The 16,306-nt window shown below is 40.3% G+C and overlaps 2 protein-coding genes across 12 annotated transcripts in view; both read right to left on the bottom strand.

Annotated features, from left to right (window-relative positions):
• Positions 1-507: 507 nt before the first annotated feature.
• Positions 508-8,307, bottom strand: etnppl (ethanolamine-phosphate phospho-lyase). Its single transcript, XM_028429688.1, has 13 exons — positions 8,147-8,307; positions 7,702-7,820; positions 7,343-7,502; positions 5,172-5,246; positions 4,973-5,066; positions 3,826-3,942; positions 3,238-3,320; positions 2,821-3,046; positions 2,233-2,387; positions 1,943-2,032; positions 1,154-1,284; positions 1,002-1,072; positions 508-884 (listed from the first exon to the last, which is right to left on the bottom strand). The coding sequence occupies exons 1-13, from the start codon at positions 8,230-8,232 to the stop codon at positions 774-776; spliced, it is 1,518 nt and encodes a 505-aa protein (XP_028285489.1). The 5' UTR covers positions 8,233-8,307; the 3' UTR covers positions 508-773.
• Positions 8,308-9,723: 1,416 nt separating this feature from the next.
• col25a1 (collagen type XXV alpha 1 chain) overlaps positions 9,724-16,306 on the bottom strand; it is a 124,178-nt gene continuing 117,595 nt past the window's right edge. For 5 of the 11 annotated variants that reach the window (XR_003672155.1, XR_003672154.1, XR_003672158.1 and 2 more), the window contains 2 exons: positions 13,965-15,138; positions 12,426-12,498 (listed from right to left, as the gene is read on the bottom strand). Coding sequence is in view for 6 of the 11 variants with exons in the window: in XM_028429529.1 (XP_028285330.1) it covers positions 14,884-15,138 (255 nt within the window). In the remaining 5 variants the exon portion in view is untranslated. Of the gene's footprint in view, positions 12,499-12,844; positions 13,078-13,863; positions 15,139-16,306 lie in introns of those variants that run through there. The other 6 variants (XM_028429535.1, XM_028429531.1, XM_028429530.1 and 3 more) reach the window with 4 other exon arrangements.

The following is a 16,306-nucleotide window of genomic DNA, read 5'->3' as shown; positions in this document are numbered from 1 at the left end:
GAGGGGTTAACACGACCACCCAAACCATGTATTGTTCTGATGTTAACACGTACACATGTATACCCTAACAGCCCTCCTCACTGATGGTGCAAATCATGACGTGTGTCTTGTGGATCGGTCTTCATCACTCACAGGTTTTTAGTTAAGGTTACTCGAGGCTGATGAGTTTAATACTTTCTACATTAGAATGTTTTATTAACTAAATGTAACTTAGTAAAGTCAACAAAGTAAGCACCTACAATACCTACAATTCATGTAGTGACAGCAAAGCTTCTTTCTGTGTAGTAATGCCCCATTTTGTCTTTTAACACACATGTATGACTTGCAGCTTTTGGCTGCCATATTCTGTTAATAAGGCACATGGGAACATTGGTAAATAATTGCAGACTAGTCAAACAGAGTCCATGTTTGGTTGAGGCCGAGTGAAATAAACATGGTGCAGGTGTACACTCAGAGCTAGTTTTCATAATTAGATTTTCTTCCAGACAAACCACATGGAGTACTTTATTGAATGCTTAATTGGTTTAAACTTTAATCAGTAATGCTGTATCTTAAAAACTTAAGTTTACATTAAGACAGTGTTGCATGTTGATTTTAACAAATTTCAAGTAAATGTTAAAACAAATTCAATTAAAAATAACTTCCACAATTAAGTGGATTTTTTACGCAGAAAAACTGGCATGATTTAAAGTGTAATTTAAAAAAATAGTACCTGAGAAGACACTGCAATCTGACAGATATACAGTATATCATTAGTATGACTCTTTAGGGGTTCATGACTTGAGGCGTTTGTTTTGTTTGGTTTGTTGAGGAGCTGCTTGACCACTTCCTTTCCTTTGTACTAAACCATCATCATGCTGGTGTCCATTTTCATCTATTGGAGGCTTAAGATAAAAAACATGAAGTTTAAATGTACATTAAAGAAAAACATTTGGTCCTTTGCACAGTATTTTTTTGTATTAATATGTCCTCTGTGTGTGACGAGGAGGTCAGACACTCACCTTTCTTTTGCTGCTTTCTTTCTCTACGTTGGAAATGCTGTGCATCTTCAAGCCTAACGCGTTCTCCAGTTCTAGAAACAGAGACACACAGCAACACACGTGACTGAGAGCTCCTTTACTGGTGCTTTCAGCACTGGGTAGAGTGGAAGTACCTGTGAGAATGAGGTCGATTTTCTCCACCACAAGATCAGCATCCTCTGTAGTAAAGCACATGGGGGGTTTAAATTTGAGCACGTTGCGGTGAGGTCCGTCAGCACTGAGGAGGACGTGCTCTTCCTTTAGCCTGGGACAAAAATATCAATTATGTTGCATGGTGTAGCTTTTCACACACTGAAATGAGCAGGTGAGACATTTGGACGTATCACAGGTGGGAGGAATCTCACAGCAATGACTCTGCCTCTGAAGTAAATTACTGCTATTAACTACACCTGCGCTTTTTCCCCAGTCCACATTTCTGATGTCAAGAAAAGCCTGTTGTAATGAGTGTTATTATCAGCATTGTCCTTCATCATAAGGCACACATCAGAGGACTGTATGCATGCATTCATTGGCTGTGTTCAAACAAGCTCAAGTGACTCAAATCAGAGTTTGAGTTTATGATATAAGTGGAATCCTATATATATATATATATATATATATATATATATATATATATATATATATATATATATATATATATATATATATATATAGCCACATAGGCATCTACCATCATAAAGTTCTCCAATAGTTTCATGTAAATAAGTACAAATGGAGGAGGAAGCTTTTATCAGCTCTGTCACAGACAAGAATGCAGACCTGCCATTTTTTTATTATCACTCTTTGTTATCCACTCACAACAGAAGACAACTTTAGTTTTAGGAACACTGGACAATAGAAAGTAGAATGTTGTGTGTCTTTAATTATTCAATTTTAATCTGACCTGTTACACTTCTACTTACTGATATATGACTTCTTGGGCCTCTGCTGTGGCAGGAGTGAGCTTCAACCTATCCCGCACAAGTTCCACCCCGACGAAGAGGCCACACCCCCTGCAGGATGTGACACCATTTGGTTTAGTGTTCCCTGACGCACAAAGACTTAGTGAAACATATCTCAAGTTTTCAGACAGTAAATATGTGACAGAATCATATACAATGCTAAACTGACTGATCTGCTGTGCAAATGATTCACTGTGAAATCACTGATGCAGAGCCAGGTCATCTGTGTGCCTGTGTCTGTGTTTGCTTGCCTGATGTCTCCGATCAGCAGGTGTTTCTCTTTCTGCTTTTCCAGCAGACTCGTCAGGTATCCCCCCACACGCAGTGCGTTCCCCTGCAGATCCTCTTTCTCTATCACATCTAGGACAGCCAGGCCAATGGCACATGACACCGGGTTACCACCGAACTGAGAAATTCATGAGCAAAACAAAGGAAAGATTACACTCATAATGTAAATGTGACATGTTACACATTTAATAATTGTTTTTATTCTTGACAACAGAATAAGACATTCAGTATGAAACTACACACTGACTGAGAGCGTTCTTTCCCAGGAAACAACTGCAATCTGAGACTGTCAATGAGGAAAAAAAACTGGCTTCGATGGAACTATTTTTCCACATAATGTGGAAAACAGATGCGTCGATACGCTCGGCAAATATGGGCAAGAACATCATGTCAAGGATGAGGTCAGGTCAGTGCCATTTCTGGTCAACTTGGGAAGCAAAGCAGAGACGACTGTGTGTGCTCTCTGCAATCTTGCTGTGTGATTTCATCGTGATCATGAAAAGCAAATCATTTTAAAACGGATCCCTTATTATTCTCTGAACTGCTCTTACTGTGTTGAAGTACTCCATTCCGGAGGACATGAAGGCCTCTGCCACCTCCCTGGTTGTGACCACACATGACATGGGGTGGCCGTTGCCAATAGGTTTCCCCATGGTGACAATGTCTGGCACAAAGTCCTCTCCTTGGAGCTGAAAGGCCCAGAAGTGGGTGCCAACCCGCCCGAAGCCCACTTGGACCTCATCAGAGATAAAAATGCCCCCTGCCTTGCGGACATGTCTGTAAATGTACAGAGGTGAGCTCAAGCACTCAGAATGTCAGACCCACATTCTTAATATACTTCTAGGAGTGTCTGTTCATTGCCTCAAGCATTCACGTGCAAAACATGTGAATCCTGTACATGTGTAAAATACTCTGAATTCCACTCCTGACCTTACAAATGAAGTTGTGTGGACATGAATGGTACATACTCTGCTACTTGCTGGAAGTAACCTGCAGGGGGAATGACCTGACCGCCACAACTCTGCAGTGACTCGGCAATAAAAGCAGCAATCTGCACAAGAGAAAAAAAACATATCACATCTATCCACCTGAGGCCAGACTGATAAACTGCAAAAAGAAGAGGAGGCGTCCTGGTATCTTTGTCCTGTGGATCAGAACAAGAACAAGAACAAGAAGAGCAACACAGCGGTGTAAAATCAAAACAAAAGAATACACAGTATCGTGGTTTCCTCCTTTAAAATTCCAAAGACATTCTGTATAATCTCTGGGCTGAACTTCTACTGCTACTACTAGTCCTTCTGGCCACTGGAGACACGGACATACCCTCAGATAGGGACATTAAAAGGGATTTGACCCTGTAAGCCCTTGGCCTGAACCTGAGAGGCAGGAGAAAAAGTGAAAGAGGAGAAAAGGGGGGGGAAAAAGGATAGATGGAAAACTAAATGAGTGTTGCTATAAAAAGCCTGGGTGTGTGCTCACAGTTCCGGCAATCATCTAAATATTTTACAGCATGTCTTTCATTCAAATCCTATGGGTATTTTAGACACAAACTGTACCTTGCCGCCTTTCTCGTGGGCTTTGTCTATTATCCCTTTGACTTCATCTGCATATGCTGTGGCAGGATCAGGGTGGTCAGCTCTGTATTTGCCTCTGTACACATCTGGGCTTGGAGCCTGTAGAGACAGCGATGATTACAGAAGCAGATTTACAGTCAGTAAACGTCTTTTCCTGTCACAGTATAACATTTCGAAAACTCCATTGACTGAACAACCACTGTAGCATTATGGTAAGGGAAGCCGACAATATTAATAAAGATTATTACATGGTTGTGCTGAGTTCTTAATTGTTGTATTTTTGGAGAACAGGCCATGCTGCATATATAACCGTTTCTCAGGGCATGGTTATAATTTACATTGATCTATCTGGTTGCATTTTTCTGTCCGTGTTTAGGTAAAATATGTGATAAACAGACTGTTTATTGAGCTGCCAGTAAACAACAATTATCTAGGGTGAAATGTTCTTTGGTTACAAATATCTAACCCACAGCTAGATTCTAAGGTGTCGATGATCATGAATAAAATATACAAGACAGAACCATGGTGCCTTACACTTGCAACTAGAGCTCACCATCCCTCAAGCTGTCAGCAAAGAGCAGAGGAGGACACTCTGTATGTACCTGACATTTGTCATTCATTTAAACACTATGAAAGTCATGGTTATCTGTCATTTTTGATGCCAGTGAATCAGCACATAAACATCCTGTTTAGCTTTATTACAAAACATCCTTTAACATCTTAACAACGTGTGTCCTTGAGTAAGTTCAGAAGGTTGAAGCAAGGTAACTGGACTTGTAGAGTTTTTTTAAGATGTTTCACTGCTTCTCCAAGCAGCTTCATCACCTCTACAAGTCCAGTTACATTCCTTTAACTGTTTGACTGAAATAACCTGCATGACTGAGAATCTTCATTCACACGGATACGAGTAATTTGTGGATTCTAGGGATGTCTGGTTCTTAACCTGTCTTTCAGCTCTGTCTGACTGAAAAGTATTTTACTCTCCTGCTTGTTACTGTTTTTCTCCTCTACCCACACACACACGTGTGTGCCGAGCACTCAGTAGCCTGCCAAAAGCCAGCAGAGCAAGTTGAGTCATGGTGTTTTAATAGTGTGCAGGCAGGCAGGCACGGAGAGAAAAAACACTCACCACATGGACAAATTGATTCCTCTCTGCGTCTGACAGCTGGTGGAACTTATAAGGACTGATGTCAATGAGCGATGAGACGTGGCCGTGGTACGCACTGCGGACAAAGACAAACCAGGGCAGGGATCAAATCAGTTCTTTAAATTTAAACATGCAACTATTAAAACATGGATGTGTGAAGGCGGAGCTATGCAGCGCTCACTTTTCCAACGTGATGATATCTTTGTGGCCGGTATATTGCCATGCCAGTCGGAGTGCCAGGTCGTTGGCTTCAGAGCTGAAGTTCAGAGGGGCAAGGGTTACTCTGAGTTACTCAGTCACCACAAAACACACAGCTGAAGTCTGACTTGCATGTCCATCAGCTGGCAGTTTCAGTTCCCACTGATAAGGCACATGAGGTTAACACCAATATATAAACGGTAAATACATAAATATATTACGAGTTAATGCTCAGATATGCATGTGCAGCAAAATGCAAAAGACTGTTGTACTGTTAAACAAGCCTTCACGACACCTCTGCCTTGTCATGTTTATAACTTATTTCCAAGCATGTATTCCCCTGTGGCTGATAAATACCGTCTGATATTGAGTACATTACTCAATATTATCATTATCTGCAACATTACAGCCCTGAACCTGATAATTCCTGTCCCTGCTACATAACTGCAGCAAGGAGTGTCAATAAGTAACCATGCCAGACGTTTTTTTTGATGAATAAGGTCTTCCAAGTCCACAGGTAGAAGGAAGCTAATAGCACTGAAAAGACACATTATATTTCTTTTTGTCTAGAAGTCCAGACATTCCCAATAAAGGCTGTACCTCTACTAACCTTTTTTGATTCCTGTGTAGCATTCTACTCTATCTTATAGATATAATGCTTTACAGCCTTTTCTGCTTCTCCATAAATGTTTACTGCTCCTGTACAGTTCAGCTCAGGCTACAGTTCAGGTAAAGCAGCATCTGGAAAGTGTTCACAGTGCTACACTTTCTTGTGTCTCTTTGCAGAACCTCAAGCTCCATCAGGTTGGAGCACAGCCATTTTCAGATCTCTCCAGATATGTTCAGTGGGGTTTATGTCTGGGCTCTGGCTGGGTAACTCAAGGTCATTCCCAGAGTTTTCCTGAAACCACTGCTTTGTTATCGGGGCTGTGTGTGCTTCGGGTCGTTGTCCTGTTCAAAGATGAATCATCGCCCCAGTCCAAGTTCCAGAGCGCTCTGGAGCAGGTTAACATCGAGTATGTTTCTGTACATTGCTACAGTCGTCTTTCCTTCGACCCTGACTCGTCTCCAAGTTGCTGCTACCAAAAAACATCCCCACATCATGATGCTGCCACCACCATGCTTCACTGTAGGGATGGTATTAGGTAGTTAATGAGCGGTGTCTGGTTTCCTCCAGACATGACACTTGGCATTCAGGCCAAAGTGATCAATATTTGTTTCATCAGACCAGAGTTGTTTCTCATGGTCTGAGAGTCTCTCAGGTGCCTTTTGGTAAACTGCAGGTTGGCTGTCACATTCCGTTTTACTGAGTGGCTTCCGTCTGGACAGACAGGCCTGTTTTGCGGAGTGCTACAGACACAGTTGTCCTTCTGGAACGTTCTCCTCTCTCCACACAGCAACGCTGGAGCTCTGTCAAAATGACCATCCGGTTCTTTGTCACCTCACCTAACTAAGGCCCTTCTACTGCAATTGCTCTGATTGGCATGAACTGACTAGAGCCAACTCTAGGAAGAGTCCTAGTGGTTCCAGAGTCCTTCCACTTACAGATGATGGACACCACTGTGCTCATTGGGACCTTCAATGATGCAGAATTTTTTCTGTCTTTCTTTTTTCCCCCAGATCTGTGCCTTGATATAATCATGTCTCGGAGGTCTACAGACAATTCCTTGGACTTCATGACTTGGTTTGTGCTCTTTCACTATAGGACCTTATATAGACAGGTGTGTGCCTTTCCAAATCATGTCCACTGAACTTACCACAGGCAGACTCTAATCAAGTCGTGGAAACATGAAGCATGATGAGTGGAAACAGGATGCACTGGAACTTTTGAGTGTCATGGCAAACACTGTGTTTGAGAAAAGTTTCAAACAAACTTTTCTTTTATTATTAATTATGAGGTATTATAGTAAATGAATTTAATCCATTTCGGAATAAGGCTGTAACACAAGAAAATGTGAAAAAGTATAGCGCTGTGAAGACTTTTCAGAGGCACTGTAACATAAATCAAAGCAACTGCATCCTTAAGTGAGTCTCTCATTATCTGAGGTGTGTCTCCACTTAACTTTCCTCGATCTACATCCAAGTAAACAACATGTCTGACTAATCTCGTTTTTGTTGTAAAAACAAAACAAAACAAAAAACACATGAACGCACCCAGAGTTGACAAAGTAGCACACTGACAGCTTGTCAGGCAGGGTGGCCTGCAGCTTCTGGGCATACTGCACGAGGTTGTCATGCAAGAAACGTGAGTTGGTGTTGAGTAGTTCCATCTGCTGAGCTCCAGCCTTCACCACGTCCGAATGACAGTGTCCCACTAGAGGAAAGAACGGCCACAGGAAAGGACTGTTCATATCACAAATCAGCTGATTTTACATGCATGTCATTAGAGCATGGAATGAAGGAGTGCAGAATGTGCTTTACCAGGTTTAGTCAGTTTAGTCACGTAAAGGGCATGTTCTCTGTCTGTGCATGTATGTATACTTGTATGTATATATGTATGTTTGTATGTTTACCGTGAGCCACATTGTTGATGCAGTCCAGGTATCGCTGTCCCGTTTCATCATACATGTACTGGCCTTTTGCTTGAACTATCTTGATGGGGTCATGGCTGAAGAAAATCTTGCAAGATGGCCTGCAGAAAACCACAAAAAAATGTATTGTACAGTGGTGAGCTAATCAAATACTATGTGTGATGGTTCATTCAATAAAAGTAGGCCGTCCACAGTAGGCTATATAATGAATACTTATGGCATTTTTTTAAGCTGCAAACAAGTAAAATAATTATCAGTGAAACATGTCATGAATGTGTTTACAAATTCGGTAAACAATAAACGCCGACGCCATAGCTGCGTTTAGAAAGTTAGCATGAAGTACACTTTGTTTAAAATGTAGTGCATTAAAAAAACATTGTGTGAAACTTTGTGGCGTAACATGAGAGCAGAAAGTCACTTTTCTTACCCAATGTGCTTCTTTCTCAAGTCCAGCGTCTTCTTCTTGTCCAACCTTGCAGCAGACATCTTGTCGCTGTCCAGCTGAAAGAACATCTGCTCGAGCCTACATAATAAGCCGGCTTTATACACACGCGCGTGTGTCGCACCGCAGAGGGACCGCCGCTCGCGCAGCCCTCGCTGTGTTGCCCAGGGTATGGAAAGCCAAAGATGCCAAAAAGCGCGAAAGTTTTTTACATGTAGAATTATTATTAGGTCTGTGCAACAGGAAAACAACTGCTGACATTTGAGCACAACTTTTGGGCTTTTGAATGTGAGCAACTTAAAAATGTCTTAAAGGTACAAATACACTGTAAAAAAATGTAAAAAATATTATATATAGCATGAACTAAAACAACATTATTAGTTGTTCTTCACCCTCTTTCATCTATCGTCTCTATTTCTTATTCTTCCGTACATTTTTTGGCGCAGCATATCTTCAGCATACATTGAACTATCAAAATGTGACATTCCGGGAGTTTTTTTTTTTTTTTTTTTAAAAAAAAGATAGTTTTTCAAATATTATTAACCAATTTCGGCATCATCTGCCACTATATCAAACTTGTATTCAGAATTTTCTAATTCCAAATCGTTTCTGCACGCCACGCTCTAAAAGTTGGAGTGGTTTTTGAGGTCTCCTCTGAGTTTAACATGGCAGGCAGGGCTGTTACCATAGTGACAGGCTGACACACAAGAAGCAAAGCAGCCATATTTGTCGTCTTTATCACATTTTAAGCATTATATATATATATATATATATATATATATATATATATATATATATATATATATATATATATATATATATATACACAAGTCATATTGATCATCCTTCAGCTGTATACTACTTTTCTACATTAACATCAAACAGCCTGTGCTCCTTATAATCTTATGGTATTATTCCAGCCTCAGACCTTTCATATGGTATATTATCATATTTGGCATTTTTAGAAATGTAATGAATCAATACAGATTATTTTATACAAGTAGGCTACAGGAAACCAAAAAATGTAAATTAATGTATATTAAAATAAATATAATATACAATATGAACATAATAATATACATTTATTTATATATATTTTAAATTAATAAGTGTTATATTATTATATATAATTTATTTTAATTATATACATTTATAATAATTATATAACAATAATATAACATTTATTTATAATATAAATAAATGAACTACTATCATAGGTCAAGGTTATTGTACACTATGGGTCAAAGGCTTTTATGCATAAATGTATTTAAAAACAAACTATTGTTGTTTTGTTTCCAGTGCATGTCACTTTTTATTTATTAATGTATTGATTGCACACTGGGCATATTGTATTGTATCCCTTTGTTTCATAACTATTTACACTTTTTGTGCAGTATCAGTTTTTGTCTGAATGAATTCTTCTGTGATGTCAGAATTTACAGAAAGGGACGCTGAGTCTGTTTAATGGTGAATATGAAAGACTGTATTTTATTTGGCTCCAACAGTACAGTCATATGAAATATAGTGTGTGAACACGAGGATCTTCAAAGAAACGTCACTCGAGTGGGTACAAAAAAAAAGTAGTAATACAAATGCAGACAACAGAAACCCAACACATACCATATACCCCGGACTTCAATCATAACTCAGATAAGCCACATGGTGGGTTTTGCTTCGTATATTTTTTATTTTTTGCTACAGTCTGCATGGTGTTTTTGGACTTAATGGACTTATTTGAGTAAGGCTGCAGTGCTGAGAGCTGTGTCCTAATGTTCCTACATCAGCACTGATCGGGGGGGGGTTGTGACAAATAAACACATCAGTGACTCAATGTGGAGCTCCTCACTAGTTAATACTGACATGGAAACAAATGTTTGGCACTTCCAAGAAAAAAAACAAGAAACACAACAATCAAACAAAAAAATCAATCAAAATTTTAAAAAATCTATTAAAAAAATAGCTGCACATGCTAAAGATACAGCACCTTGTGAGAGAAATACTGTAACAAAGGCTGGAAATCAAAACACGAGTAGTAAATAATAAAGTAATGGAAATAATGCTTCAAATATATATATATATATGGTGAAGGGAGAGTTTGAAGCAAAACATCATGTAAATTCAGATTGTATGTTTACATATGTTTCCATAGTGGTACACAGGGTAGCATGACTGACCAATCAGCTCATTGGATGCTACGCACATTAACCAAAGTATAAATTGCACTTTATGTCAAATGAGCACACATGTCAACAGTACATTAATAATCCACTATACATATATCAAACTACATTCAATGCAAAGAGACAGAGAGACAGAGAGAGAGAGAAGGCGGCCATATTTGAACTGCATTGGCATCAGTGCTCTGTTGTCATAGTTCTCTGTCTGACGTGTAGTAAATTAAATAAAAGCAGATGACAGTGAACACACACTGTGTAAAACGTTCTTCACACTGTTACTGCGTCAGCATCATCAGAAGCCCAAAAACAGAAAGGAATGCTGTTTAGATCCAAAAAACACACACACAATGCCTTCATTTAAGAAATGATAGAAAAATAAATAATGTCAAATACTGAGACAAATGTTACATATAAAACTCCCAACAACAATAAAGAAACCTGTTGTGTAGTTGTTGCCGCCAGCAGAGCACATGCTGTGGACCTGCTGTCAGATGAGCACCGTTATAGTGTGTGCAGATGATGAGATGAAGTGTGCGATCACAGCAGAAAGCTAACCACCCGCAGCGGCTGCTGCCACGTCACAACAAATTGTTGGTGTTTCACATCGGCTCTCACAGTAAATCGTGCATATTTTTACATGTCCAAATCAAAATGGCATCGCCTTGCATAGCAGCTACTATGTCAAAAGGCAACGTGAACATAGGAAATATGAAAGGATGAATAAATGTTAGTTTTTTGCTCCATCTGTGAAGGAATGTGACATAACTGGCCACCTGTTGGATGATTAATGGAAGATGGTTTTTAAATTGAGCTTTTCTTACACTGCAATATGTTTTTTTCTATATATATGTAAATATATATACAGTGTTTGGGGCTAAGTCGGCATTATTCATTTTAAAATTTTGTTGAACACAAGTCAAACTGCTGCCAATTAGCCTTAGCACTGTTAGCATAGTAGCTAGCTTGCTAAGCAAATTGGAAAAAACAACAAGCCTGATTTGTAGTATATTTTTGACCGATTATCTGTATCCAATAGTTTTTCATACATAGCAACATGTCCAAAAACAAACTTTTGAGAACTTTTTAGCTGCTAGCTGCCAGCTAGCTTCACCACTGGGATCTTATCTTATCTTATAATTAGAGTGAGTGTGTGTGCCACACATTCAAAAATGTCAAATGTTAAAATGCTCACTCAAAATGTTAGCTTCCACACTGAGCCCTCCAAACACTGGATATATTTAAGACAAAACATGATAGATGACACTGTTACCTTCTACATAATGAACATTAAACATTGTGGTGGACACATCTGAATAACCAGCTGCTTTGTGTTCAGCTAAATCTGACCGCTAACCTGTCAGTGGCAAAACAATCCTGAACCCTGAAACAAGGCTTTAGGCAAATATAAGTAATAAACATGCGATGGACTGACAATAAACTGTACAAATAATATCTCATAAAACACTTCCAGAATAAAAAAAATAGCATATCTGCAACAATACTGGATGTTTTTGTACAAAAAAAACAGGTTTGCTGTATGCTAAATGCTAATTCCTGTTAAAACAGTGCACGATGTGTCTGTTCAAACGTACTCTCTGAAACCTTCTGAAATTAAAAACACCATTCTTATTACACAAAATATGATATAAAGTTGTACATTTCTGATAAAGGAATGAATAAAAGCTTGAGGCACCAAAGGCTATTATACACAAAATACAAAAAAAGTGTAAAAATGAGCAAAAAAAAAAGAAAGAATAAAGAAAAACATGATTGCATTCTGTCAACGCTCTCAGTAGACTTTGAAGCTGTCAGAAGAGACGGATGCTCCAGCTGATCTCCGTGGAGATCCACGAGACTCTTATAGCAGAATCCATCCCGCGCTCAGAGGGGTTCCCGAGCTCGCTTGTCCAAACTCTAAAAGCTCTGTGATCTGTGTTTCCTGTCAGTGCAGCGAGCCTGCCGAGATCCCCCCCCCACCCTCCTCCTCCTCCTCATGTCCAGAGACCAGAGACGTGAGGCTTGGCGTCGTCTGCGCCGTGCCTCAACGAGTGCAACGGTGAAAACCTGCCGATACCATCTGCAGGCATCACCACAATAAAGCAACAATAACCAACAGCTGTACTTTGTGGGGATTCAGGCTACCAGCCATGGCGTCACGCCCTTGGGATGATTGAAGGACAACACAAAAAAACAAAAATACTAATTCAGAGCTCTGGGGTTGATTTTTTTTTCTTTTGTTAGTGTTGTTTTTCTGCAGAAGCCATGACGCGACCACAAAACAGTGACAAGTATGTACAATACATATAAATATAGTTTCAGTACACTACTCATGCTTTGTTTTCAGGGGTGCAATGTTCTGCACAGTCTGTTTTTTTTTTTTTTTGAATGGGCGGTGAGCTTGTTGAGACGACACAACACTGAACACCTAGCGTTTGGTGTTAGGGAGCCAGTCCAGATCCATCCCCTTCCTCCTCCTCCTCCTCCTCCTCCCTGTGAATCTGGCCGAGCTGCGACGCTCCAGTCTGAGCCATGCAAAGACTAAAGAGACAAGTTCTCCCCCCACACACAGCGATGTGAGTAGAAGCAGCTTAGGGCATGAAACTCTTTTTTGTTGTTGTTGTTGTTGTTGTATCATTGTACACATAGACTTCTTTTCTTTTAGACTTCCATTAAAAAACTATAAATACCATAAAAGAAGCATTATTTACAAACTCCATGCGTTTCAGGTTAGAGTGATCACTGCAAAAAAAAAACACAAAAGGAGAGAGAATGACATGGAGATGGAGATGTTTTCACGTTGTTTCATGACATCCGTTTGACACACAGCAGTCAGTAATTTGACAGGACGCTCATGCAAACAGAGAAGCTAAAACCCGCATGAAATAAACATTTAGTGCGTGATTGTGTCTCATGAAATAAAAATAAATGCAACTCGTAGTTTCTATATTAAAGAATGTGATGAAATGTACATTCTATTGTAAAAATAGATGGTCTGCAACACTAGCAAATTTAGCTCTGCAGCGTAGTGTAGCTAAGTTACAGCTAACAGGCTAAGCGTAGCTTATCAGCCAGCCAATGTATCACTGGGTTGGAACACCTTAATGTACAACATGTTAGCTTGCCTATTTGTGTGACAAATAGCTACTTATGTAGCAAAACTGGCCTCTAAATCTGCTAGCTCGCCATTTGCAGACTTTTAAGTTAATGTTACTAAGTAAATTTACAGTGTAATGTAACCAAGCAACGGCTAACTTAGCTTGGCTTGGCAGCTGGCTATTGCAAAGTCTAGCAAAATAATATCTGAGAGGATACTAGCTTGTAATTACTGCGCTGTCCAACCTAACCTAGCCCCAGGCGTGATATAAACCTGTGTGGATTTTAGCAAAGAATAAATGATGTTAAGGGTGGTTAGCCAGCTAGCTGCGACTTAGCTACACGCGTTTGATGCTTCATAACATTCAATCAACATTGCTGTCATTATGCTAATTCTCAGATCATCATTATAACAAAAAGCTGATGGGTGTGCAGTTGCAGTACAATATACAACATAAAATGATCAGTTTGCATTTTGTTCACTGTAAAAAACTGTGCTGTCACTAAAAGTCTGTTATATCAGTCAAACCTACCTTCTGCCAGCATCCAGGCATTGGTAATCCATCCGGGCCCTGTTTACAGAAGAGAATCAGACATAAACAATGAGAACTGAAACAGGAATCGAAGCTTAAATAGCAGTTAATATAATAATGCGTGGCACTAAAAAACACAGTGTGATGATAAGTGGCTGGTATGAGACACAAACTGAAGAGGTCTAACATATGGAAATATCATGGAAACACTAGCATAAAACCAGATTCAGCAAACAGTGCAGCCGTATGGACACATGGTTATAGTAACACAGTCATTTTTGTGCATTAACTTTTGGCACTGTTTATCACCATAGTTAACTAAATAAGTATGATAACAACTATTTTCATTCATGCATAAATACAGTCTAGCCCATGCACATCAAGATGTCAATAGTTGTCCTCACTGAGTTTATTATAGGTGTCCCTGAGCGGAGTTTAAAAACAGCAGTGAGCTGAGGGAAAGTATAAAAAACTCAGTGAGTTTAATAAATGCAGCTTGTTCAAGATGTAGTTTAATATGATGATAGTTGTGATGATGCTTTCTTACCTGTTCATTCTTTTTAAGACCTGATCTATCTATCTATCTATCTATCTATCTATCTATCTATCTATCTATCTATCTATCTATCTATCTATCTATCAGAGTGTAGGAGTACTTGTTTCTTTTCTGGTCTCGGTCTGGCCCAATTGGTACAAAGAAGCAGGGACAGGAGAGTTAACAGAGTAAAGGAAGGGTTGGTGTAGCACTGGCTAACCCATCAGTAAAGGAGACTGTTAGCATCAGGTTAACCCATCCAATGAGGAGTCAGCACTGTTCTTCTTTAGGGGAATGAAAGGGTTAAGTTGGAAGGATAGACTGAAGTGTGATTATTTGTTGCTTCTGGTCATGGAGTGTGTTATCTAAGAAGAGGTCAGGATGTTAGTGAGATGTGTATGTGTGTGTGTGTGCATGTTTAGCCTTCATAGGAACCTTTTGTTCTGTTACAATAAGATGTCCTCGTGCTTTTAAGGCATGCATGGTGTGGTTTGAGTGATGACACTGAAGGTGAGCAGCATGCATGGGAGAGAGGTTTAGGAAAAAAGAGGAATACTGTACCAATTGGCATGGGGCATCCAGCCCGTCCAGACCTGGCTGCCCTGGTTCCCCCTTTTCACCCTTAAATCCCCGGAAACCCTGTTTGCAAAGATGACCTAGGAGTGTTACTGGGAGAGAGGTGGACCCTTTCACTCCTGTACCCATCCACTGTGACGGACACAAAGAGGCGGGGCGAGCAAGGAGCCGCCCTGTGAGCCAGCTAATACCGCCATCCAGCCCCATTCTACGCCTCCAGCATTTAATGGCATGTTTTTGTGTCTGAGTTTTATAAAGTCGCAGACTCTGGATTTCAGGTTATTTTGGTGATTTTCTCTCTCTGAGGGCAGGAAGCTGGGTATCAGTGCAGCCACAGGGAGCTCCTCCTCGTCTGTAGGGGCGGGGCGGGGGGGGGGGCGACTGCTCTACACGGCTGGGAAGAGAGTTCCAGCTGACAGTTTCGGACATACCAATGGGCAGGGTGCATCTAATCCTGGGGCACCCTGTTCTCCTTTCTCGCCCTTAGGCCCTTTTTTGCCCTTCTTTCCCTTCTCCCCCTGTGGATACAATGGTTGGGTCAAGTTAAAAATAATTTTTTCGTCATCAACATTAGCTATTAGGAGGGATTAAAGAAGGGAGACTACAGCCCACGAAGGAGAAAGACAGTGTTAGATAGGAGGGGAGACGATAATGGGAGTTCTAAAAACATTCCTTATCACGAGGAGAGGACAATAGTGGGAAAAGGTGGACATTTCAGGGGGGGGGGGGGGGGGGGGGGCAAGGGCACAAGGATGAGAAAGAGTAGCAGGGAAACACCTCCAGAGAGAGGGTTATTATTTATAGCACACTAAAAAGTCCAAACTGTATCCTTTGGAATAAAAAACACAAAGATCATAACAACATTGTTTGGCACATCATCTATATTAAATGGACTGTAGACTGAAAGGGAAGCAGGGGTCTGTGTTAGAACACAGCACACATTCAAAGTATGCATCTAAGACCCCGTTCACACTGGGGAAATCAATCCAGCTACAGCGGGGTTTGGGCCGTATCTGGATATCTCCGGATAGTTTTTTTCTGAGTCTGAACAACGTGAATCTGGATATAGCCAGATTGGCTCACATCTGGCTCAGGTCTGAACACAAATGTGGCTAGCGAATCCCGCTAGCGACGCCATATATCCGGGTTCACGAAGGACAGTGTCCGGGTCGCGTACAAAAGCGTTATGTAAACAACTGTCGAAGTATGACAGCTTTGCCCCGGGTTGATT

This window comes from Parambassis ranga, chromosome 18, assembly GCF_900634625.1.
Source record: "Parambassis ranga chromosome 18, fParRan2.1, whole genome shotgun sequence".
Taxonomy (NCBI): domain Eukaryota; kingdom Metazoa; phylum Chordata; class Actinopteri; family Ambassidae; genus Parambassis; species Parambassis ranga.
Note: the sequence above shows the minus strand (reverse complement) of the source record. Positions and strands in the feature narration are given on the sequence as shown.